This window comes from Capricornis sumatraensis, chromosome X, assembly GCF_032405125.1.
Source record: "Capricornis sumatraensis isolate serow.1 chromosome X, serow.2, whole genome shotgun sequence".
Taxonomy (NCBI): Eukaryota; Metazoa; Chordata; class Mammalia; order Artiodactyla; family Bovidae; genus Capricornis; species Capricornis sumatraensis.
The window spans coordinates 85,452,457-85,480,060 of record NC_091092.1 but is presented as its reverse complement, the minus strand read 5'-3'; the positions used below and the strand labels follow the sequence as shown (position 1 = coordinate 85,480,060).

The following is a 27,604-nucleotide window of genomic DNA, read 5'->3' as shown; positions in this document are numbered from 1 at the left end:
TTTATCAACCCCATTCACATTCACCACCTTTCATTGCCCCATTCACTCACAGTCCCCTTCCAATTTCACTTTTTGTCCCTTAGATGGTACCTCATTTTCCCATCATTTACTCAGTGTCATCCATAAATTGATTCAAATCGATTCAAAATTGAATGCATAGTCATTCCCTCATGCCCCACACTACCCACATTCACTCCACTCTACTGCTCATTCATCTCCCTGCCATCATCCTTTGTCTCTCCTCATCCTTTCATTCCCAATCTGTCCTTCATCATTATTCACCCCTCCTGCCCCCACAGATCCCATGTGTCTCTGTTTAGTGACACATCTGTCAAGACAGAAAAGTCTGATATATTGTTCAGGATTCAGTTTGGCTGCACATACAAACACCACTCTAAATGGATGGAACAGGATGGAAAGTGATCATTCTCTTGGAGGCAGGCAGTTGAGGGCTAGAGCGGCAGCTCCAAGATCACCAAAGAGCTGGCTGCTCCTGTGCTGTACCTCTGCCAAACTCATCTGCTACCTCATGGTCCAAAATGACCACTCACAATAGCAATGGTTTTGAGAAAATGTATCTTAAGAGCAATTGTAATGACTCACCAGTGAGGCGGGGCGGGGGCTTTGAGTGAGAGTGTCACATGGTGCAGATTCTGTGGTGGGACCAGCTAGCTGTCACATTTCCACACCCCTTCACCTAGCTATCTGGTGCTTAGGCTACTGAATGAATTTGTACCCATAAGGACTGATGGTAGAGGATGCCTAGGACAGAGAGTGGGCATCCTAGCTCCATAGCAGAAAAATTGGTCTCACATAGTTTGTGGATATGCACTCTGAATCCTGGGACAGTTTCTGTAGGTCTGTGTCACTAGTTCAGGGACATTTTTGGATCTGGCAGTCACTGTACTCCAAGACCTACCAACTCTGTAGGATTTTCTCTCTATGTAGGGGTGTGTGTATGTATGTATAAGTACAAGGTGGTAGAGACATTATGTTTACAGGCTGGAAGAGGCCAGAATAACATGGGCCCTAAAGGTCCAGATCCTCCTATTTTCCACCTTCTGATGCATTCAGAGAGTTGACAAGTTTTGTATCTAGGAGGTGCAAATCCTTAAGAGTGCAAGAGACCTGAGTTACTTCTCTGCTTTCTCTCTTTGCTTTGTCTGTTAGGAAGCTCCATATGTATTCCTAGCCAAAAAAAATTTGTTGCCTTTTTTTAAATTGTTCTGGAATAAGGACCCTCAGATACTTTCCAGAAGTTCTGTGGTATACCAAATAAACAAAGTATTATTGGATAGAAGTTAAAGATCTGAACTTGGGAACCTGTGTGACCTCGGGCAAGTTACTTAGTATCTCTGGGACTCAGTTTCCTCAACCGACAAGAGGGAGGACCACAGGATTGTTCACAGAAAATGGGGGAGTATCTGAGGCAGATCATATGTGCTTCACACAGTGTCTGGCACACAGGAGATAATGAGCTAGGTCTGAGCCTCCATTATCACTTACTGGGCCCATTGGCAGAAGCTTCCTCACTATTCTTCCTGTTTTCATCCTTGCCCTCTGAAATCTGTTATCCACAAAGCAGCCTGCAGGTCATCTTTTTATTTTTTCCTTCTTCTTAGTAAAAGTTTTATACAGACACATGTCTAATTTTATCTTAATCATCAGTGTGTCATCATCAGTTATATATTAGCACTTGCTATGTGCCAGGGATTGTTCTAAACTATTTACAATTAACAGTTCATTTGTCACCACAGTCTTATAGGTAAGTGCTGTCATTATCCTCATTTTATAGATGAGGTAATTAAGCCCAGAGGAGTTAAGTCCTGCCCTAGATTACATAGCTGTTTCTATCATTTAATTTGGTTGGTCGGTTCTGTTTTCTTCCCTGCTATATTCCCAATGTCTAGAACACTACCAGGCATACAGGAGGAGCTACTGCGCAGCTCATATTCTAGTGGTGCAATACAGGCAATAGGAAAAAAGAGTCAAATATACATGTATTTTAAAAGTTAATATATAATGCTAGATTGCTTCAGACTGGACTTTAAAAAATCTGACCCCCCTCCTGTTAATGGCATCCCATTATGTCCAGAAGGAAATAGGAGCTCTGTCCCTGGCAGGGGAGGCCGTAGGGCATCTGCCACCCATTCACTTCTCCCTTGCCCACAATTCCTACATTCCCAACACACTGACATTGTTTCTGTTCCTCCAATATGCCAAACCAGTCCTACTTCAGGCAGGGCCTTTGCAACAACCTCACCTTCCACCACAAAGCTCTTTGATTCAGATATTTGTGTGGCTCGCTCCTTTGATCAGCGTAACTGTAACCTCCGACAAAAGGAGATCGTTCCTGCCCATCCTGAGAAAACAGCCTCCTAGCCACTACTTAACAGATCCCCTTCATCCTGGTGTGTGTTTATGTACTAGGTCGCCGTTTATTTATTCTTCAGCAGCTTGTTTGGCTGCACACCGTCCTTCAAACGCTAGACTGTAAACTCCCAGCCTTGGCCACTGGATGGAGCCAGTGACTTTTTCCTACTCTCAGCCTTTGTGCACGCTGAACAATTCTGCCACGCATCCCGAATTCCTATTCAATTACATCTGCACACCTGATGCTGCCCTCCAGGTTCAAGACATCAAATTCCCGCCTGCTATTGTTTTCCTTAATTGGGCATTTCCCCTCCCGCAATAAGGAAACCGGTCTTTGGAGTCTTAGGAATGACGGCCTCTGTAGATCATAAACACCTGTTCTACAGCTGCATCCCTAGAAGGGAGAAGCGGTAGGCGCGGCCATCCCGTCAGAGCAGTGACGTCACCGGAGCGGCCATTTTCTTCTGCGCCTGCGCTGTGGCCCCATTGCGTTCGCGTCCGGCCGGCGGGAGGGGGCCCCATGTTGACTATTGGCGGACGTGGGCTCAAAGGCCCCACTGAGCGTGCGCACACCCGGCTGCTGCAGCCCTTTGGGCTGCGGAGCCTGAGTTGGTCCCAAAGCGGAAGTGCTTCTCCGGCGCTAGTTCTCGTAACTGTCTCCTTTGCACCGAGCAGAAAATCTGTTGTCGAGAAAGAGGTTGAGGGAGCGAGTGGTAGGGATGATGGGCTGAGTGATGGGGAGTTCTGGAGAACGAATGAAGCGGGTTTGGGGGGGGTCATTGACGTGGGAGGTTGTGGGGTGAGTGATGGTGGACCAAGAGGTCAGCGAATGAGGGTTTGTGGGCTCAGTTGTAGACAAAGTTATGGGGCTAGTCAGGGTTGAATGGGGCTTACTAAATGTTGACTTTTACACATTTTCTAGCACAGTGACCTGCGCTAAGGGTTTATAGGCATCCTCAAGCTTCTGCCTAGGCGCCCCCATCTCTCCTGCCCATATTCCCTTTTCCGAGCCCCCTAGGTAGGGGCCTGTTTTGAATGCTCCAGTTGAAGTGAATTTGCACCCGAGGGCTTCCTTCTGACTCCTGGGCTAGACGGCCCCAGTGAGGTGAGGAGAAGGAAGAAGAGGCACCAGAGAGTACACACCCAATAAAGGGCCTCGCCCAGAGTTTGGGGCTTGGGAAGGTTGGGCAGGGACTGGTGGTGTGGATTCTGGGGGGGATCTGGCTTAAAACGCATGGGAATAATAATTTTAAAGTTCAGTTTCTTTTTGGGATTTAAAAGTAGGTAACATTTGCATTGTAGATTGATTAGCAATGAGAGGAGAATAAAAAGGAACTAATTTTATGCCCCTATATTTATATTGTAATTCTTAGACATTTTTTAGTGTGTATAAGGTGTATGCATTTTTAAACATTTAACGCATGGGTTCCTGCAGTTTCATAACTTAGCTTTTTTTCATTTAGAAGTTACTATGATTCAGCTTAAAAATTTATCGTGTAACATTTAAAATACTTGTAATTTAGAAACGTACAGAAAAATAAACATAATAAGTGTACAGTTCCATACAAGATTATTTTAATCGCTACATAGAATTTAATCCCTTATTATGGATCATAAGTTTGGCATTGTTAAAAGTCAATGCTGAGATGAAGCTACTTAAGAAATTGTGATCCATTATTTATTTCATTAAGGAAAATACCTAGAAATACAATTTCTGAGTCAGCACACAAGTATATATACAGAAGAAAACTTTTGTTTTTGCATGAAAAAAAGACTCAAGAATACACAAGTGGTTGTTAAAACCACATGGTTTCCCAAACTTCCACAGAGCAGCCATGTGCCCAGCTGGTGTGAGGGGATTTCTAGGCAGATATTTCTGGGCACTGGGAGCCTGATGGGGTCTCTCATATGCTCTACACTTCTCCACTCTTCTAGCTCAGTCTTCACACATCTCTTATTTTTTCCCAAGAAGAGGAGGGAATGGCCGAACCCCAGGTAAGGATGTTGTCTCTTCCTTTTATTTTACTATGGATGTGTTCAGCAGTGTTGGAATCTCAAACATAAAATAGATTATTTATAAATAAGTGTTAATATCAGGGAAAATGAGAGACAGCAAAGGCCAAATTAAAATGTAGACACATGACTTAGGGGGTAACAGACAGTTACACATTACAATATTAGTTGAGTTGCAAATTTCTCTTTGAGCCTCTGGCAGCCAGAGGAAATCTGGCTCCATTTACTCTTCCGAGAGAACACATCAAGTCCTAAGGGAAGTAAAAGTTTCCTGCAATTGCCTTTCAAGTCATTTATTTGCTGAATCTTCCTTTGGGTGGTGGAGTTGTCTTCAATCACAGAATAATCTGCATTTCTCTAATGGCCAGTGATATTGAATATCTTTATATAGGCTTATTTACTTTTTGCATATCCTCTTTGGTGAAGTGTCTGATCAAGTCTTCTGCCCATTTTTAAATTGGATTGTTTTTCTCACGATTGAGTTTTGAGAGTTCTTTTTATATTCTGTGTACAAGTCCTTTGTCAGATACATGGTTTGTAAATATTTTCTCCAAGTGTGTGGCTTGTCTTTTAATCATGTTGTTCACAGAGCAAGAATTTTTAATTTTGAAAATGTCCATTTTATAAACTATTTCCTTTATGGGTTGTGCTTTTGGTGTTGTTGCAGGAAGGGGGACCCCTTCCAGGGCCCGAAACTGGGCTCTTGTCTAAAACTCGGAAATGAATTGTCCAAGGAGATACATGTGCTGACAAAGCAAGAGATTTTACTGGGAAAGGGCACCCGGGTGGAGAACAGTAGGGTAAGGGAACCCAGGAGAATAGCTCTGCCACATGGCTTGCAGTCTCGGGTTTTATGGTGATGGGATTTTATGGTTTCCGGGTTGTCTTTAGCCAATCATTCTGACTCAGAGTCCTTTCTGGTGATGCACGCCTTGTTCAGCCAAGATGTGTGCCAGAGAGAAGGATTCTGGGAGGTGGTCGGACATGTGGTGTCTCCTTTTGACCTTTCCCGAACTCTTCTGGTTGGTGGTGGCTTATTAGTTCCGTGTTCCTTAGCAGGACCTCCTGTTGTAAAACAGCTCATGCAAATAGTTACTATGGTGCCTGGCCAAGGTGGGCGGTTTCAGTCAGTGTGCTTCCCCTAACAGTGTCAGGTCTAAGAACTCTTTGTCTCAATTAAGGTGGAAAAACTCTAGTCTTGTATCTCCTGTGTAGAGAAAAGCCCAGTTCTTTCCTACTGTGTCACTCCCATAAGTTTTCCTTTACTCTCACAAATAACACTTCTGATACTTCTGGTCACCAAATGTGTGGTGGTTTCCCCCCACAACAAGCAAATCTCTGTGACACCAGCTGGGTGTTCTACAACTTAATACTGACACTGTCCACCTGGAGATAGTGTCAGATCCTATAGGTTCAGGGCTCAGTTCCACAAGACTGCCCCACCTCCCAACTTAAGATGCTGGTCAAAAGCCCAGTGCTTATCACCTGTGCTTCTGTGCAACCAGCTATTGATCAGAGCTTCCAGTGACCCCCTCTTCGAGTTAGATTCATATGCTACAGTGGCTCACAGAACTCAGGGAAACATGTTTCCCAGTTTATTAAAGGATATATTAAAGTATACAGATGAACATGCAGATGGAAGAGATATGTAAAGGCAAAGTATATGGGGAAGAGCTTCCACACCTCCAGGTCCAGGTGTGCCACTCTCCTAGCACCTCCATGTGTTTACAATTCAGAAGCTCTCTGAATCCAGTCCTTTTGGATTTTTATGCAGACGGGGAAGCCTGGCGTGCTGCAGTCCATGGAGTCACAAAGAGTTGGACACAACTGAGCAACTGAACTGAACTCTTTACATAGGCATGATTGGTTAACTCATTGGCCATTGGCTTTGTTGTTGTTATTTATTTAGCAATTAACTTTTGATTTAAACTCCAGTCCCTCTCCCCATCCCCAAGGTTAGGGGGTGGGAGTAAAACTTCCAGTCCTTTAATCACGTGGCTGGCCACCAGCTCCCCCTCCTTAGGTGGGGTCCTAAAGTCATCTCATTAATATATCAAAAGACACTTTTATTGCTTTCCTTGCTTGAGATACTCCAAGGGTTTCAGGAGCTCTTTCTGCCAGAATTTGGGAGCTAAGACCAAAAATTAATTTCTTATTATGAGTCACAATATCATATTAGGTCATGAAGATTTTCTCCTATAATGTTTATAATTTTAGGTTTACTCAAGATTTAGACTCAAGATCCATTTTGTGTTAATTTTTATGTAAGGTGTAAGGATTAGGTCATGGTTCATAATTTTGCAAATGGATTTCTATTTGTTCTAACCCCTATTTGTTGAAAGGACCATCTTTTCTCCATTGAATTGATTTTATGGTTTTGTCAAAAATCAGTTGGCCATATTTGTGGGATCCATCTCTGGACTGCCTGTTCTATTGATCTGTGTATCTAATCCTCCGCCAGTACCACACTGTCTTCATTACTGCAGCTTTATGATAGGTCTTGAAATCAAGTAGTATGGTTTCTCCAACTTTATTCTACCTTTTCAACATTTTTTGGCTATTCTTGTGCCTTTGTCTTTATATGTACATTTTAGAATAATCTTGTTTACATGTCTAAAAATGATCTTGCTGGGATTCTGATAGGAATTGAGTTAAACCTGTAGATCAGTTTGGGGAGACTTGACGTCTTTATTATGTTGCGTCTTCCAGTCCATGAACACAGTATTTATTTACCTCTCCATTTATTTATTTAGATCTTCATTTACTGACTCCATCAACATTTTATAATTTTCAACATACAGATTCTGTATATGTGTATCAGTCTGCTCAGGCTGTCATAGAATGCCACAGACTTGGTGGCTTAAACAACAGAAATTTATTTTTTCACAGTTCTGGAGGCTAGAAGTCCCAGATCAGAGTTGGTTTTGGTGAGGACATTCTTCCTGGCTTATAGCCAGCTGCCTTCTCACTGTCCTCACATAGTCTTTCCTTTGTGCATCTGCAGAGTGAGAGGAAGCTCTGTTGTTTCTTCCTATTTTTAGGACACCAATCCTGTTGGATCAGGTCCCACTCTTATGACCTCATTTAACCTTAATTACCTTCTTAAAGACCCTGTCTCCAAATACAGTCACACTGGGGGTTTGGGCATTCAGCTTAAGAATTTTAGGGGGGGCACAGTTCATTCCACAACAATATGGCATGCTTCATTTTTTAAGCCTCTGTAAATGGTTTTGTTTTTAAAAGTTCAGTTTCAAGTATTCATTGCTGGTATATAGAAATATGATTGATTTTTGTTTGTTGACCTTTGCTATGGTCTGGATGTTTGTGTGCCCCCAAACTTCACATGTTGGAATCCTAATGCCCAAGGTCAGTGATGGTGTTAGGAGGTGGGGCTCCCTCTCCTTTGTTTATATCATTAATACAGAATTTTAATTTTTATGGATTTTAACTTTTCAGTAGATTATAATCTGTTATAATTGTCATTATTTATTTTGCTGCTCACTTGCCCCTGAGTTATCCAGGGGGGTCCCCTAGCTGGCTTTTGTGTCCTTTTGTCACATTCTGATACTTTTCTGAGCACTACCTTAGTGCTGACATAATAAGCTGTTCCAGCTTCCATTTTTTACTTTTCCTACCTCAGGCCTAGAATCAGCCATTTCTCCAAGCAGCACTGGTTCCTGTTAGTAAATAATTATATAGAAATCAAAATCTGGATGGTAGTTGTGCTCATTGCTGTTGGGGCATCATTACTTCTAGGTCTTTTCAGTGAACTGTGTCTCTGTATGTCTGTGTACACACACACATACATACATGCACAGCTTGAATTTATGCAATATCCCAGGAATCTTCCTAGACCTCTCTTACTCCATATTTGCATCTCCCTTCACCAACAGTGAGAGCACTGGCTCCTAACATCAATATATTGATTCATTTTCTTAGTCTTACAATATACAGAAGATAGGCTCAGAATTCCTACACACCTGTGAAAAATCAACCTATTGAGTACAGTACACGAATTGTTTGCATGCCTTTTATACTGAGGAAATGTAATCAAAGTACTCTGTTTAGAAGTTACATGAATTAATTTTTCCTTTTGATTTTTTCCTATATAGTGTGGTTATCTTATTTATTTGGTATACAGTTAGGTTCATTTTTTATGTTTGTATTCCATTTTGATTTTATTTCTTTCCATCTTTGTTGATTTAACTTTATCCTTTATACTATATATAAAATGTTAATATGATTTGAAGACAGAAATATATACACAGAATTGTCACCTCTTCCTGTACCTAATACCTAATTCTCATTCTACCTTGGAGATAACCAGTCTTGTTAGTTTCTGATTTATGCTTATAACATTTCTTTTTAAAAGAAGCAGATAAAGGTATATTTTAAAAATTTCCCCTTTCAGTTCAGTTCAGTCCCTCAGTTGGGTCTGACTGTTTGCGACCCCATGGACTGTAGCATGTCAGGCTTCCCTGTCTATCACCAACTCCTGGAGCTTACTCAAACTTATGTCCATCGATTCAGTGATGCCATCCAACCATCTCATTCTCTGTCGTCCCCTTCTCCTCCCACCTTCATTCTTTCCCAGCATCAGGGTTTTTTAGTGAGTCAGTTCTTTGCATCAGGTGGCCAAAGTATTGGAGTTTCAGCTTCAGCATCAGTCCTTCCAGGGAACATTCAGGATTGATTTCCTTTAGGATGGACTGGTTGGATCTCCTTGCAGTCCAAGGGACTCTCAAGAGTCTTCTCCAACACCACAGTTCAAAAAAGCCTCAATTCTTAGGTGCTCAGCTTTCTTTATAGTCCAACTCTCACATCCATACAAGACTACTGGAAAAACCATAGCCTTGACTAGATGGAGCTTTGTTGGCAAAGTAATGTTTCTGCTTTTTAATATGCTGTCTAGGTTGATCATAGCTTTTCTTCCAAGGAGCAAGTATCTTTTAATTTCATGGCTGCAGTCACCATCTGCTGTGATTTTGGAGGCCCCCCCCCCAATAAAGTATATCACTGTTTCCCCATCTATTTGCCATGAAGTGATTGGACCAGATGCCATGATCTTAGTTTTCTGAATGTTGAGTTGTAAGCCAACTTTTTCACTCTCCTCTTTCACTTTCATCAAGAGGTTCTTCAGTTTTTCTTCACTTTCTGCTGTAAGGGTGGTGTCATCTGCATATCTGAGGTTATTGATATTTCTCTCAGCCATCTTGATTCCAGCTTGTGCTTCATCCAACCTGGCATTTTGCATGATGTACTCATGTGATGATTTCCCCTTTCATATTACTCAAAAAGGTAGTATACTTTATTTATAGACTCTTTTGCACTTTGCTTTTTTCCCTTAACAATATATCCTGAAAGTTGCTCCATGTATGTTTACAAATATTGTCCTCATTCATTTTAATTGAGATATGATTGACATATACATTAGTTTCAGATGTACAACATAATGATTCAGTACTTGTGTATATTCCAAAATGATCACCACAGTAAGTCTAGTTAACAGTCATCACCATGGTTACTCATTTTTTTCTTATGATGAAAACTTTCAAGATTTCTTCTGTTAGCAACTTTTAAGTATACAATACAGTATTAGTAACTGTAGTCATCATGTTGTGCATTACATCCCCAGGACTTACTTACAGATATTTTATAACTGGAAGTTTGTACCTTTTGACCACCTTTACCAATTTTGTCTATCCCCACCCATCACCACCTGCATCTTGCAACTACCAATCTGTTTTTTGTGTCTATGAGGGTTCTTTTGTTGGTTGGATTCCACATACAAGTGAGATCATATGGTATTAACTTTCTCTGACTTATTTCACTTAGTATAATGCCCTAAAGATCCATCCATGTTGTCACAAATGGCAAGAGCTCCTTCTTTTTTATGGCTGAATAACATTCCATTTGTGTATGTGTGTCTATCACATTTTTCTGTATCCGTTCATCGTTCAGTGGACACTCAGGTAAAGTCCATGTCTTGGTTATTGTAAATAATGCTACTGTGAACACAGAGGTACATACATCTTCTCCAGTCAGCGTTTTTGTTTCCTTTGAATAAATAGCCAGGAAAGGAATGGATGGATCATATGATAATTCTATTTTTAATTTTTTGAGGGATCCCCATACTATTTTACATAATGGCTGCACCAATTTACATTCTCACTAACACTGCATAAGGATTCCCTTTTCTCCACATCCTTGCCAACACTTGCTATTGCTTATCTTTTAGATAATAGCTATTCTGACAGGTGTGAAGTGATAGCTTATTGTGGTTTTGATTTGCATTTCTCTGATGATTAGTGATGTTGAGCATTTTTTCATGTGCCTGTTGGCCATCTGAATGTATTCTTTGGAAAAATGTCTCTTCAGATCCTCTGCTTATTTTTGTTTTGATTTAAAAATATATTTATGACTGGGTCTTCATTGCTGCACCCGGGCTTTCTCCAGTTTTGGCAAATGAGGGCCACTCTCTAGTTGTGATGCATGGGCTTCTCATTTCAGTGCCTTTTCTTGTTGTAGAGCAGGGGCTTTAGAGCAAGGGCTCAGTAATTGTGGTGCATGGGCTTAGTTGCTCCACAGCATGTGGAATCTTCCCAGACCAGAATTGAACACATGTTCCCTGCATTGGCAGGCAGACTTAACCACTGGACCACCAGGGAAAAGTCCCTGCTTATTTTTTAATTGTTTTTTTTTTTGATACTGGGTTTATTTTTGATACTGAGTTGTGAGTTCTTTATATATTTTTGATATTAACCCCTTATAATTTATATGATTTGCAGATGTTTTTTCCTGTTTGGTAGGTGGTTTTTTCATGTTCTTGATGGATTCCTTTGCTGTATGGAAGTGCTTTATTTTTATGTAGTCCTGTTTGTTGAATTTTGCTTTTACTGCCTTTGCTTTTTGGTGTTAATCATTAAACCAATGATTTTTTTATTAACCAAAAAAATCATTGCTGAAACTGATGTCAAGGGGCTTACCACCTATGTTTTATTCTAGGAATTTTATGGGTTTGGGTCCCATATTCAAGTCTTTAAACCATTTTGAGTTAATTTTTGCATGTAGTATAAGATAGTGTTCCAGTTTCATTCTTTTGCATGTAGTTGTCCAATTTTCCCAACAGAATTTATTTTAGAATTTATTGAAGAGGCTATCTTTTCCACATTGCATATTCTTGGCTCCTTTGTCATAAGTTAATTGACCATATATGCATGGGTTTATTTCTGGGCCTTCTGTTCCATTGATCTGTGTGTCTGTTTTTATGCAAGTATTCTGATTACTATTTTGATTCAATCAACTCAAGCTATTTTGATTACTATAGCTTTGAATACAGTTTATTTGTAATTATGGAGTGTGGTTCCTGCAGCTTTGTTGTTCTTTCTCAAGATTGCTTTATCTATTCAGGTCTTTTGTGACTTTTATATGAACTTTAGGATTGTTATATTTCTGTTTCATTCATTTCTTCGGCTGCATAGTATTCCATTGGTGGATGCACCAGTTTGTTCAGTCATTCTCCTATGTATGTGTTACTTTTGGTTGTTTCCAGTATTTTGCAATTAAGAATAATGCTGGGGACTTCCCCAGTGATCCAGTGGCTAAGATTCTGCACTCTCAGTGCAGGGGGCCCTGGATTGATCCATGGTCAGGGAACTAGATCCCACATGCCACAACTAAGACCTGGCACAGCCAAATAAATAAATAAATAAAATTTAAAAAAGAATAATGCTGAAATGAAATGTATTGTGCATAAATTATTTCCTTTTCATTCAGGTATATCTTCTATATAAATTTCTACAGGTGGCATTGCTGATCAAAGGGTAAATACAGTTGATTACATATTGCTAAATTCCCTTCTATATGAGTTATACTGTTTTATATTCCTACCAACAATGTATGATAGTGCCTTGTTTCTCTGTGACTATACCAATAGAGTATGTTGTCTGGCTTTTAAACTTTTTCCAATCTGCTAGATAAGAAATGGTATCTCTATTTAGTTTTAATTGCCATTTCTGTTATTATGAGTAAAGTTGAATATAATTTCATATATTTAAGAGATATTTTTATTTCTCTTGTTAATTGTCTTACATTTTTTGCCTGATTTTCTGTCAGGTATTTGTCCTTTTTTCCCCCTTGATTTTCAAGAGTTCTTTATATGTTAAGGATATTAATCTTTATCTGTGATATATGTTATACCAGTCTTTATTTGTGATATATGTTGCAACATATTTCATCCCTGCTTTGTCCTTAGACTTACCAAAGTGTTTTTATATTGTATTTTGTGGTTATGTTTATTAATCTTTTATTATATCTGGATTTTTATTCATATTTAGAAAGTCTTTCCTTGCCCCTGGTGGCTCAGCAGTAAAGAATCCTCCTGCAGTGCAGGAGACTTGCAGGAGATGTGGGTTTGATGCCCTGGAGAAGGAAATGGCAACCTACTTCAGTATCCTTGCCTGGAAATCCCCATGGACAGAAGAGCCTGGTGGGCTACAGTCCATGGGGTTGCAGAGTCAGACACCACTGAGTGAGTAAACAACAACAACAATATCCAGGTTATATGGACATTCACCCATGCTTTCTTCTAGTACTTTGTTTAGTTTCTTTTTTCTTTTTTTTTTTACATTTAGGCCTCTGATCCATTTGGTGTTTATACCTTATGCAATGAGATGTGGATCCAATCTAGTCTTTCCAAAATGGCTTTTGAGTTAACTCAGCACCATTTATTAAAAAGTGGGTCTTTTGAACCCTGTGCTTTGATAGAATGCCTGTATCAAAATATGTTTTGGTATCTGGTAGGGCTGCTTCCTCCCTAGACAGTTTTTCTTTTCCAGAAATTTTCTAGCTATTCTTGCATATTTATTTTTTGATATGATCTTTAGTACTACCTTGTTTAGTACCATTAAGAAGCTTGTGTTTTAAATTGGGATCACATTACATTTATAAATTAACTTAGGGATAACTGCATCTTTGTGACTTTGTGTCATTCTATCTATGAAGAGTTTGACAACTCTGAAGTTAGAGAAAACTGTTCTGATAAGAGACCACCCTCACTTCTGAACACCACTTGCAAGTTTGGGGGTCCCCAAGGTCACTTTTAGGTTTGACAGTTCATTGGAGGAAGTCAGAGAACTCACTGAAAGCAGTAATACTCATGGCTATGGCTTGTTACAGGGAGAGGACACAGATTGGAACCTACCAAAGAGAGAAGTATATAGGGCAGATCCCCAGAAAGTACCAAACATGGAGCTTCCATTTTTCTGTCCCCATGAGGTCAAGATGCATGACTTTGTGTAATTGGTATTGATGTGTGGTAGTACACATGGAATTCTGTCAACCAGAGATGCTCTGGTGAGCTTCAGTATTCAGAGTTTTTAATTAGGGCTTCATTTTATAGACTTTCCTCGTGGCTCAGACGGTAAAGCGTCTGTCTACAATGCAGGAGACCTGGGTTCGATCCCTGGGTCAGGAAGATTCCCTGGAGAAGGAAATGGCAACCTACTCCAGTACTCTTGCCTAGAAATTCCCATGGACAGAAGAGCCTGGTGCAGGCTACTGTCCATGGGGTCGCAAAGAGTCGGACACGACTGAGCGACTTCACTTTCACTTCCACTTTTATAGGCGTGATTGTCTATGTGGTTGCTCTGTCTGTCCAGCCCCTCTGGGAGTGACCCAAAGCCCCTACCCTAAATCATGTGGTTGATCTTTCTGGTATAGCCAGCCCCAACCCTAAATCACATCATTACATTATCCATGGTGATCCAAGGCCCCTATGCAAAACATACATTCTGTCCTTCCTTCCAGTCCAGTCCATCCCTCTGTCCATCCTCTCTTTTCTTCCATTCCAGTTTGCCTTTCCTTCCTTCCTTTCCTTCTTCCTTCCATTCCTACCTTCAGTTCTAATCTTTCCTTCATTCCTTCCCTCCTTCCTATCTTATTTACCAGTATTTATCTATCTTTGGTTATTTTAAGGAAATTATCGTTTATTCTAATCTGTAGTTTTCATTGATCAGGATTGGGTATTGAATTCTATTTCAATATTTTTGTATTAGCATTTCTTATATTAGTTATATTCATATAAGTTTTTTCTTTATGTCTGTTTAATGGTGATTTATGTTAATGAATATTCTAATATTGAACTATCATCGTATGGCTGGAATAAATCTTAATTGGTCATGATGTATTATTGTCTTAATGTGGGTCTATTGTTTGCTTATGCAGCTGACTTTTGAACAAGGTGAGTTTGAACTGTTCAGGTCCATTTGCATGTGGATTTTTTCAATAGTGAGTACTACAGTACTACACAGTCCTGTGGACTTGGTTGAATCCATAGATGTGGAAGAACCTCTGATATGGAGGGCCAATATAAGTTATACGGGGATTAACCCTCAGTTGTTCAAGGATCAACTGTATTTTATTTAGGATTTTTGCACTGTTGTTCATAAGTGAGATTAGTCTGCATTTTCCTATTTTGTACAATCTTAAATAAGTTTATGTGTCAATTTTACATTCAATCCCTGTAAGAATTTGGAAGCTTTTCATTTTTCTATGCTCATGAAGAATTAGAGCAGTTAGTCTTCTCACATCTTTTTTTTTTTTTTTTTTTTTTGAGCCAAAGTCCTATCCTGGGCATGTATGTGGCTTTCTACCTTTCCCTGTATGTGGGTATTTTTGAATATCCCAACTTCCTACAGAATCTCAGGCCTTAGGCAGTCTGTTGTCTGTCTGGGCTGTAATCTTTGGCCCCAGGCATCTGTGGGATGTTAGTTTGCCTTGCAGTCTTTTAGAGCAATGCCTACTGCTTTTTGGCCTGAGTTCTGAGTTAGGCGAAACAGAGAAGAGCACCTCACATCAGTCTTTCTGGTTAAGGCTCTGAGTTTTCACTGCTGAGGGCCCAGAGTTCAACTCCATGGCCTGGAACTAAGATCCTGCAAGCCACATAGTGTGGCCAAAAAAAAAAAAAATCACCTTATGTCTATGCAAGGATAGAACAGTATCTACATATATACTATTTTTTCAAGACTTTTTCTTAATATTTTCTATATTTCTCGGGCACACAGTTTATCTGTGAGTTTTTCAAATTGTTGCAAATCTCCAAAAATTTGCCAATATATTTAATTGAAAAAAATCTGCATATAAGTGGACCTATGTAGTTCAAACCTGTGTTGTTCAAGGGTCAACTATATTTCCCCTTTGTAGTTCACTCCTTGCCACACCCTGGCCCCTAGTAATCATTGATATATTTTTGGTCTCTATAGTTTTGTCTTTTCCATGTTATAGAAATGAAATCATATAGTATGCTCAGATGGTGAAGAATCTGCCTGCAATGCAGGAGACCTGGGTTCAATCCCCAGGTCAGGAAGATCCCATGGAGAAGGGAATGGCAACCCACTCCAGTATTCTTGCCTGAAGAATCCCGTGGACAGAGGAACCTCATAGGCTACAGTCCGTGAGGTCACAGAGTCAGATATGACTGAGTGACTAACACTACTTACTATTACTATATAGTATGTAGCTTTTTGAGTCTGGCTACTTTCACTTAGCATAATACATTTGAGGTTCACCGATGTTTTTGCATGTATCATTAGTTCTTTCATTTTTATTGTTGAGTTGGATTACATTATGTGTATTACAGTTTATTCCTTCACAGGTTGAATAACATTTGAGTTATTTACATATTTTGGTGATTACAAATATAGCTGCTTTATAAATGTTCATGTACAGGATTTGGGGATTTACATAAGTTTTCATTTCACTTGGGTAAATATACCTGTGAGTTGGATTGCAGATATTATGGAAGTATATGCTTAACTTCATAAGAAACTGGAAAACTGTTTTCCAAAGTGTCTGTGCCACTTTGCATTTCTATCTATGATAAATGAGACTTTGTTTATTCCACATCATCACCAGCACTTGCCATTGTCATGTTTTTTCCCATTCTAATATGTATGTAGTGGTAGCTCATTGTGGTTTTGATTTGGTTTCCTCATGGCTAATGATGTTGAGCATCTTGGTATGTGCTTATTTGCCATTTAACTTTGATAAAATATGTCTCTTGGCTTTTTTTTTTAAGTTTTGAGAGTTCTAGTTCTTATGTATTCTCAATACAGCTTCTTTGTCAGATGTACAATTTGTAAATATTTTCTCCCATTCCATGGGTTTTTATTCTTTTAACAGTGTCTTGAGTTTTGGTGTCACATCAGAGAAATACTTGGCAAATCTAAGGTTAAAAAGATTTTCTCCTATATTCTAAAAATTTTGTGGGTTTAGATTTTACATTTAGGTTTGTGATCCATTTTGAGTTAATTTTTATATATGTTGGAGGTATGATTGAAGTTCTTTTTTTTTTTGCATATGGATAGTCAGTTGTTCCAATACCATTTGTTGAAATGGAACTCCCATTTTCCATTGAAGTGTCTTTGCATTTGTCAAAAATAATTTTAGGTATACAATTATAACATACATGAGGTATGGTTTTTAAGTGTACAGCTTGATGAATTATGACAAAGTGAACACCCTGTGGAGCCACTCCTGGAAACAAGGTCAAGATTAGGACATAATCAGGACCTCCAAATCCCCCTTCATGCTGTTCTAATCAATACCAGCCCCAAAGGTAACCACTTCCTAACTTGTAACAGCATGGATTAGGCCTGCCTGTTCTCTTCCTGTATATAAACAGAATCATGCAGTATGTGCTCTTCTGTGTTTGGATTCTTTTGCTCATTAGTACATCTGTGACATTCATCTGTGTTGGATATGCAGTTGTAGTTCATTCCTTTTTGTTACCACATAGTATTCCTTTGAAAGATTGTCCCACAATTTGCCCATTGTATTGCTGAGGGACATTTGGGTTTTCCCCACAACTTAGCATTAGAAATAGTCCTCCTGTGAACATCCTTGTACTTGTTTTCTAGAGTACATGTGCCTGATTTTCTCTAAGGTGTTGCTGGATCATAGTATTTGCAGTCATTGACTTTAGTAAACAATGCAACTGTTTTCCCAAGCAGTTATACCAGTTTTTATATTCCTGTTAACAGTGTGTGAGAGTTCCCATGTCCACACAGTTTTATGGCATTTTAATCATGTAATTATAATGTTTCTGGTGAGTGCCAAGTGGTGTCTCAATGGGGCTTAAATTTTCATTTACCTAAGTGCTAATGGGGTTAAGTACATTTTTTTCCTGTTCACAGAACATATGTCCATATGATTTTCATTTTAGTATTCACATCTCTTGTCTGTTTTTCTGTGCTGCTTGTGTTTCTTTTGATTTGTAGGGGTTATTTTATATGTTCCAGATAAGAACCCTTTATCACTTATGAAAGCCGAAGATAATCTCCCCATCTATACTTAGCTTTTTACTGCTGTATTGTTTCTAACAGTACTGTATATTCTTTTTTAAAGATTTTTGGTATGCATTTTAAAATTTTTATTTCTTTGTGGCTGTGCTGGGTCTTTGTTGCTACCCACGGGCTTTCTCTAGTTGCCGTGCATGGGATTCTCATTGTGGTGGCTTCTCTTGTTGCAGAGCATGGACTCTAGGTATGCAGGCTTCAGGAGTTGTAGCAGGTGGGCTCTGTAGTTGTGATGCACAGGCTTACTTGCCCTGTGGCATGTGGAATCTTCCTGGACAAGGGATTGAACTATATGGATCTTTGTTGGCAAAGTGATGCCTCTGCTTTTTAATACACTGTCTAGGTTTGTCATAGCTTTTGTTCCAAAGAGCAAGCTTCTTTTAGTTTCATGGCTGCAGTCTCGGTCTGCAGTGATTTTGGAGCCCAAGAAAATAAAATCTGTTACTGTTTCCAACTTTTTCCCCATCTATTTGCCATGAAGTGATAGGACTGGATGCCATAATCTTCGTTTATTGAACATGAGTTTTAAGCCAGGTTTTTCACTCTCCTCTTTCACCCTCATCAAGAGGCTCTTTATTTTTAGTTCCTCTTCTCTTACTGCTGTATTTTTAATCTTGTAACATATATCTTTTCCTTTATGAGTAGTGCTTTTCATGTCTTTGTTTTTGATTTTCCCTACCCTAACCTTACAAAAACATTTTCCTATAGTATTCTCCAGATACTTCATTGTGTTTCCTCTCATGTTAGATTTGCAATTTACCTGTAGCTGATTTTTGTGTATGGTGAGTTAGGGGTTAAATATAATTTTTTTGGTTCACATAGATATCCAGTAACCCATCTATATTTATTTGAAAATATCATCCTCCTCACTATTTTGCAGTTTCAACTTTATCATTAGTCAGGTGTCCCTACACATTTGGATTATCTTTTTAGTTCTACTGGACTACTTGTCCATCCTAATACAACACTGTCTTAAATATTCTGTTATTTAGTATGATAGTTTCTCAGCCATGACTTGTGATTTTTTTCCCCCCACCAAGTAGGTCAATAACTTGACAGACATCCTGTATTGTCATCATCGTGAACTGGGAACCCAAACAGAAGTTCCCTTACATTTATCCCATTCTTATCATTCAGTGGTCAGCGTTTTCAAATAAAAGAATATACAGTTACAGGGACTCATGACATTTGAGGATGTGGCTGTGGATTTTACCCAGGAGGAGTGGCAGTACCTGAACCCTCCACAGAGAACCCTGTACAGAGACGTGATGCTGGAGACCTACAGCAACCTGGTCTCTGTAGGTAAGAATGGCTTCCTCAGGTAATTTTGCTATTTATGATTACTCTGTCCAACAGAATGCCTTTTCCTTTCTCAAGTTGGAAACTTGTTAGGCCTCTGAACTATAGAAGAGTTTGACATTAAATTCCAAGGATCAGAGTTCCTTTTCCTCCTTTGCTTTCCTGACAAGGTGTTTGGGAACTCAAAACCCAGGTGAATTGGTTTGACTACCATTGTGTCAAGTGATACATCCCTTGTACTGCCCCACACTCCACCTTCCTTTTTCTCAGAATCTCTGAAGATCAAGGAGGTATTGCTTTCATTTCTCATTAGCAGGGTATCATGTTACCAAACCAGATCTTATCCTCAAATTGGAGGTGGAAGAGCAATGCCTGCCAGAAGGAAAAATTCCAATTTGGAGCTTTCCAGGTAAGTGGCATTGACCCAGGCTATGGGGGCAGGAGATCCCAGCTTGTCAGTCAGGGGTGCTGCTGCTGCTGCTAAGTTGCTTCAGTCGTGTCCGACTCTTAGTGACCCCATGGACTGCAGCCTACCAGGCTCCACTGTCCATGGGATTTTCCAGGCAAGAGTACTGGAGTGGGGTGCCATTGCCTTCTCCAGAAGTCAGGGGTGAGGTCTGTGAAATGACTTTCAGGAATATCTCAGGGATGGTTTATGGAGGACAGGGATATCAACACCTAAGACTAACACCTTCTCCCCTGTTCTACACCCACCAGGCCACTCTCCTTAAGTTGGTGCTCACCCATAAGTTTCTACACAGTCCCGTTTCCCTGTAATACAGGTGTCTTGTAAGTGCCAGCCCCCTGGCCCCAAGCCCTGCCTCTTCTGTTGTTCTCATTTCCCACTGCTCGTCAGAAGCCAGGCCCACATTAGTCACAGGCTAGGCACTAGTGGTCTAATTCTGGATTGGATTACCTGATTCTATTCAGTTTAGATATTCCTATCAGATTTGGTCTCCTAAAGCATCTTGATTTTCTTAAAAAATATCTTTATTAAGATATAATACACATACAATAAAATTCATGCTTTTGAAGTGAAACTCAAAAACTCAGTGATTTTTAGTATGTTCACAGAATATTCTATCTAACTCCACTATCTATTTCTAGAACATTATTATCACCACTCAAAGAAACTCCTGTCCCTTATCAGTCAGTCTCCATCCCCCATCCCCCATCCCCTGGCAAGCACTAATCTAGTTTCTATCTCTAATTTTGCCTATTCTGGACGTTTCATATAAATAGAACCATACAAAATGTGGAATTTTATGTCCAGTTTCTTTCATTTGTATGTTTCAAGGTTCATTCGTATTGTAGTATGTGTCATCCCTTTTTATGGTGGAATGATATTTCATTATATGGATATTCCACATTTTGTTTATCCATTCATCTGTTGATGGGCATTTAGGTTATTTTCACTTTTTCTGTATTAAATATAATGCTGTTATGAATATTCATGCAGAAGTTTTGAAATGTACATTTTCATTTTTTGTGAGTACATACATAGTGGAATTGTTAGACTATGTGATAACTTTTTAACATTTTGTGGAACTGCCAAACTCTGAACATCCTGTTTCTCAAAAATTTTTTACCCAGTGGTTTTAATGTTCACTGATGATTCTTGCCTGAATCAATTACAGTAAGTCCCCTACATATGAACAGGTTCCTTTCTGAGAGTGCATTTGTAAGTCCAATTTGTTCATAAGTCCAACAAAGTTAGCCTTGGTACCCAACTAACACAATCAGCTATATGGTACTACTCTGACTTACGTGAATGGACATGTGAACGCACATTTGCATCTTTTGAAAGTTCGAAACTTGAAGGTTCATATGTAGTGTGCTTACTGTATTACTAAGATAGTTGGAAAAACTATGCATTTTCTATCATTCGTTCTACATTTGTAAGTTGGCACTTTTAAGGACTTCCCTTCTTTGTTGATTAGCTGGAATACTTCCATAAAGAGGGATTGCCCTCCGTCTGTTAGAGTTGACCCTTTAACAACATAGGTTTGGAGCACGCAGGTCCACTTTTATGCCTTTTTCAGTGCTAATAGTACCGTGCTAGACAATCTATGGTTGATTGAATCCACAGATATGGGACCACAGACTTGGAGGAGGAACTGCCTGTATGGAGGGCCAATAAGTTACAATTGGATTTTCAACTGTGCAGAGGGTCAGTGCCCCCAACCCCTGTGTTGTTCAAGGGTCAACTGTATTTGATTATATATGAGTTATATATATTTTTCCATTTGTTTACCAGTTTTCAAAATGAGTTGGTTTTGTTGCATCATTCAAAGGTGCCTAATACGTCTTTTTTGAGTATCATTTATGGACTTATGGATTTAAACACTTTTATGTTTTGATCCATTGCCTTATTATAAATCAAACTGCTCCATCTCTGGCCAGTGGATTCCCCTTTAAGTTGGGTCCTGAGTCTTTGGTAGCTTTCTTGCTTTCTGTTGTTACAAGATATTCCAGGCTCATATTATGTATTTCCTGTACCTGCCCTGAAATCAGCCATTTCTCCAAGGAGCTTTGGTTTGTTCTTTTTAGTGGTAATGTTTCGTGACCACAGTTTGGATAGTAGGGAATTGTTTTCTAGGCTTCTTATTAAATTGACATAGCTAGGAACTATGTAAAAGATTTTTTAAGAGAAAATACATCATATATTCAAATGTATATTTCCAAATCAAATTATGGGCTTAAATTTTTTTAATTTATTAATTTTACATCTGATGGTAGTATTGTTAGTATTTTGAGACTGCTGAATGTATACAGTGGGTTGATTCACTTGAGCTCATCATGTTGGTGCCATTGAGAATCAAGAATTTTTAGCATGGTTGTTAGGAAATACAGAATGAGTTGATACTTATTACTATTAGGTAATCCTTTTATTTTCAGTTTTGCTTTATGATTATATAAAATATTTGTAAAATATTTACTTGATTCCAAAATCAAATCTAGAAAACAATGTATATTCAAAGAAGTCCAACCTCTTTCCCTCTCCATCCTACTCTTTCCTTACCCCATAGGTAACCATTTATTAAAATTTGAAAGTTTATCCTACTGTTTTTTACAGAATGAGCCTATATTGTTTTAAATATATACTTAATACTTATTTCCTCCATAGAAAATGGTAGTCTACTGTGCATATTTTTATTCATCTTTTTTCATTTAATTCAAGAACATATTAAATATCCTGAGACAGTCCTTATTTCTTTTTATAGTATAATAATTCTTAACATAATAGTAGTAGCTATTATTATAGTAGTAGTTGTTCTAGTAAACATTTGAAGTGCTATACATGCCCTATTGTAATTAATTTAATCCTATAGACATACATTTTGGTGGATACTGTTACAATTCCTGTTTTCTAGATGTGAAAGTAAGATAAAAGTAGATTAGCTAATATGCCTAAGGTCACAGAACATGTAAAAGTCTGATCCAGGGTTTGATCCTGGGCTAGAGAACTTACAGCCCTAGCCACATGTGCTGTGTTGCTTCTTAACACCTAAGGAGGTCCAGATTCAGCAGATCCTTGGTGGAACTTGGATCCCATCAAATGTATTTTGTAAAAACTTTTCTTTATGATGTTCCCACCCAGTTAAGAACTAGTGCTTTACTAAAGAAAGAAAGGAAGTCATAGGAAGAGAAGCCACAGCTGCATGATCCATTTTAAAATCCAGTATTACTCTTAAATGTTGCTGTTAAATCTAAGTGGTAATATGAGTAGTTACTGTACTCTTCTTTCAACTCTTCTGTATGTTTGAAATTTTTCATATAAAATTTTAGGAAAAGGTGAAAAGAAAATTAAACTACAAAAAATAAAAATTCAGTATATGTGTAAAAAGTATTTACTGACCAAGATACCATTGATTTTAAAACACACCACTGAGAAAGAAAATTTGCTACCAATTAATGACATGTCATTGATTGTAAGGTGAATCTGGATTCAGGGGTATTAAAATGTGGAGTAATATGCATCTTGTAATTGATATATTAAAAGCAAGGCTTTGTGCTTTCAACTATCTAAATGAGTGGTACAGATAACTGACTACTTTAGAAGTTAATGAAAGTTAAAGTTATATAAAATCAGAGTAAGCTTTTTTTGAAAAGACTAAACTGCTTCTTGAAAGTTTAATCTAGATTATGAATATAGCAAAACATGAAGGACTGGGCTATGTGGGTGATGAAACATGAGGAAGGATTTGGATTAATAATAGATGTAGTTTTTAGTGGAAATAGTATAGGCAAAAGTAGAAGTTGGTATTGAAGAACTGTGAATGCAAACTTGGATGAATGCAAAGATCATTAGGATGAATGCAAAAATCCAAATTCAGCAAAGATCATTAAGTTTCTTTGTTTTTGTAAGGTTAATTATTCTGAATCTTTCTCTCACATTTTACTGAAAATGTGGATTTCAGGATTGTTGGAAGATTTGAGTCCATGAGTCACAGTGTTGCATTTCTATCTAGGTGCAAGTAGTATATCAGGAGGAGAAGGCAATGTCACCCCACTCCAGTACTCTTGCCTGGAAACTCCCATGGACAGAGGAGCCTGGTAGGCTGCAGTCCATGGGGTCGCTAAGAGTCGGATATGACTGAGTGACTTCACTTTCACTTTTCCCTTCATGCATTGGAGAAAGAAATGGCAACCCACTCGTGTTCTTGCCTGGAGAATCCCAGGGACAGGGCAGCCTGGTGGGCTGCTGTCTGTGGGGTCGCACAGAGTCGGACACAACTGAAGCGACTTAACAGCAACAGTATATCAAGAATAGTTAAGAGTTCATATGATAAATGAAGATAAAGGGTGATAAGGTCCCCAGAGTGATATAAAAATAGAAGTAAAAAAGACTGAAGTGTTAGGATAAGATTGTTCTTGGTAACAAAAAGGCTAGCAAGTGGGAGTTAAGTAAAAGAACAGGATTTGATGGTCAAGATTCTCTCTCCAGGAACTCTGATAAAATGACATATCAGTATCAGCTTTCATATGGCAAAACATTTCTAAAGACGGTCCATTCCATAATGTCAAAGTATAAAGGTGGTTTATTGTACTTCTTTCTAGAAGAAGCCTGCCAGGTTGATGAACAGATTGAGAGACAGCATCAGGATGACCAAGATAAATATCTGATGCAAGTTGGATTCCCTGACAAGAAAACAATTACCAGTAAGAGTGGCCTTGACTATAATGAACTTGGAAACATACTTTATCTGAGTACAAACCTTTTTGCTTCAATACAAAGGCCCCATAAATATGAATCATTTGGATATAATATGGTTGATAATTTAGACTTATATAGTAGAAGTTCTGTGGGAAAGAAATATGATAATGGATGTGCAAAATTATTCTTCCATACTGAGTATGAGAAAACAACTCCCAGAGTGAAACCTTATGGATATAAAGAGTGTGGGAAGACCCTCAGGCAAAAGAAGGGTCTTAGTCTACATCAGAGAATTAAAAATGGAGAGAAACCGTTTGAATGTACTGCCTGTAGGAAAACTTTCAGCAAGAAGTCACACCTCATTGTACATTGGAGAACTCATACAGGAGAGAAACCCTTTGGATGTACAGAATGTGGAAAAGCTTTTAGCCAAAAATCTCAGCTCATTATACACCTGAGAACTCATACAGGAGAGCGACCCTTTGAGTGTCCAGAATGTGGAAAAGCTTTCAGAGAAAAATCTACTGTCATTATACATTACAGGACTCATACAGGAGAGAAACCTTATGAATGTAATGAATGTGGAAAAGCCTTCACTCAGAAGTCAAACCTCATTGTCCATCAGAAAACCCACACAGGAGAAAAAACTTATGAATGCACCAAATGTGGGGAATCTTTCATACAGAAACTTGATCTAATTATACATCATAGTACTCATACAGGAAAGAAACCCCATGAATGTAATGAGTGTAAGAAAACTTTCAGTGATAAGTCAACTCTCATTATACATCAGCGAACTCATACGGGAGAGAAACCTCATAAATGTATGGAATGTGGGAAATCTTTCAACGAGAAGTCAACCCTCATTGTACATCAGCGAACTCATACAGGGGAGAAACCCTATGAATGTGATGTGTGTGGGAAAACCTTCACCCAAAAGTCAAACCTTGGTGTTCATCAAAGAACTCATTCAGGAGAGAAACCCTTTGAATGTAATGAATGTGAGAAAGCATTCTCTCAGAAATCCTATCTCATGCTACACCAGAGAGGTCATACGGGAGAGAAGCCCTATGAATGCAATGAATGTGAAAAAGCATTTTCCCAGAAATCTTACCTCATTATACATCAAAGAACACATACAGAAGAAAAACCTTATAAATGCAATGAATGTGGCAAAGCCTTCAGAGAAAAGTCGAAGCTCATTATACATCAGCGAATTCATACAGGAGAGAAACCCTATGAATGTCCTGTATGTTGGAAAGCTTTCAGCCAGAAGTCACAGCTCATAATACATCAGCGAACACACACAGGAGAGAAACCCTATGCATGCACTGAGTGTGGCAAAGCCTTCAGAGAAAAATCAACATTCACTGTTCATCAGAGAACTCATACTGGAGAGAAACCCTATAAGTGTACAGAATGTGGGAAAGCCTTTACTCAAAAATCAAATCTTATTGTACATCAGAGAACGCATACAGGAAAGAAAGCCCATGGGAAAGGCCATTCTTGGAAGTCCAAGCTCATTGCACATTAGAGAGTTGATGGTGCATTTGTGTTCATTGAAGGACATTTTTGTCAGTTTAATTAAACATTTAAAAAGTATATTCTGACTGCTGGTTTAAATATAAGGAGTAAAATCAGCCTTTTCTTTTTTTCTTTTCATCTCAGTCTTCACCCAGAAGCTACAAGGAGAAAAGGAAGGACTTTGTATCTGACAAATTAGGAAATAGCTGAAAACAGATGAGAGGGCTGCCAGAGGCAGAGGAAATCAAGCACCAGTGCAAGGAGATTTCAAAGGCTAGAGAGGAGTGGTCAAGGGATAGCACTGGTAAGGACTCTTCGCCAAGTTTTAGTCTGTACTCTAAGTGCAAGATCATATAGATACATAACAGTGGTAACAGAGCATGGGCAGGTGGGATGTTTCCTCAACCCATATGGAAGTCTCAGGAGAGACAGGCAGGGACCTCAACAAGGAAGTACTCAGACAAGCCATATTTGCAGAAAGTAGTCTATACTTGTGAGAAGAGCAGTTGGTAGGGGTTAGGGAAAGAGAAGGGAGTGTTCTTGTGAAGAACCCAACAGCTGGCCCCTCTTTACTGACTCTGGAGAAGTCTGAAAGAACTACCAAATGGGAAAAAAAAATTCCAGTTGTAAAAGCTCTGATCTGCCTAGAACATGGCCCCATTTCTTCCCCTACATGAACTTCCAGCAAACAGCAAGTCCAGGAAAACTTACTCAAGGAGGAATGATTCCAAAGAGTCAAAACCAAAAACACACATGGCTTTTGAGCCAGCAGTTCCACTTCTAGGACTGTATATACTCATGCATGTACCAAAAGACAGACATATAGAGGTATTCAGTGATGTACTGCTTGTGAAAACAAAAAGTTGGAAGCTTTCCACATGGCTCATGAAATCCTGGAATGTTCATACAGCAACCTTTCAGGTAGACCAAAAGAAAAAAAAAGATAAAACTTGGACACCATTTGTGTAGTGATGTGGGATGATATCCAACATACATTATTGGGTGAGAAAAGCAAGGTGCAGGATAGTGAGAATACTATGCTGCCATTTGTATATAAAAAGGAGACTAAATGGTAAATACATAATTGAGTGTATGTGCATAAACTATCTCTGGAAAGATACACAAGAAGCTGGGAACCCTGATTACCTCTGGGAAAGGGATGGGGAAGTGGGTGGCATGAGGGAAAGAATTGGGAGTGAGATAACTTCTGAAAATTATACTGTGGATGTACTAGCGTCTCAAAAAATAACTTTTAAGCAACATGTTTTGTTCTGTTACTGTTTAAAGGAAGTCAGATTCCAGATACAGGATTTCATAACATTTAAATATAGATATGCTTAAGGTGGAGCTTAGGGCTTCCCAGGTGGCTCAATGATAAAGAATCTACCTGCCAGTGGAGGAGACACAGGTTTGATTCCTGGGTTGGGAAGATCCCCTGGAATAGGAAATGGCACCCCACCCCAGTATTCTTGCCTGGAAAATCCCATGGACAGAGGAACCTGGTGGGCTGCAGTCCCTGGGGTTGCAAAGAGTTGGACACAACTGAGTACATACAAAACAGACAAAGAGAACAGACTTGGGGTTGCCAAGGAGAAGAGGGGGAGAGGAGGGACGGACTGGGAGTTTGGGGTTAGTAGATGCAAACTATTACATTTACCATGGATAAACAGCAAGGTCCAACTTTATAGCACAGGGAACTATATTCAATATCCTGTAATAAACCATGACTGACAAGAATATGAAAAAGAATATGTATCACTTAGCTATGCAGAAATTAACACAATATTGTAAATCAATTATACTTAACAAACAAAAGGAAATTCATCTTCCTGCTGATAGAAAAATATTCCTGGGGTTTCTGGCCCATCAAAGGTCACCCTTA

General features: G+C 39.0%; 1 protein-coding gene across 1 annotated transcript; it reads left to right on the top strand.

Moving 5' to 3' along the window:
* The first annotated feature begins 2,893 nt into the window (after nucleotides 1–2,893).
* On the top strand, nucleotides 2,894–25,732 carry ZNF182 (zinc finger protein 182). Its single transcript, XM_068963207.1, has 5 exons — nucleotides 2,894–3,172; nucleotides 18,902–19,043; nucleotides 19,357–19,449; nucleotides 21,130–21,210; nucleotides 24,102–25,732. Exons 1-5 carry the CDS (start codon nucleotides 2,894–2,896, stop codon nucleotides 25,730–25,732), a joined length of 2,226 nt encoding a protein of 741 aa, XP_068819308.1.
* The last annotated feature ends 1,872 nt before the right edge of the window (nucleotides 25,733–27,604 follow it).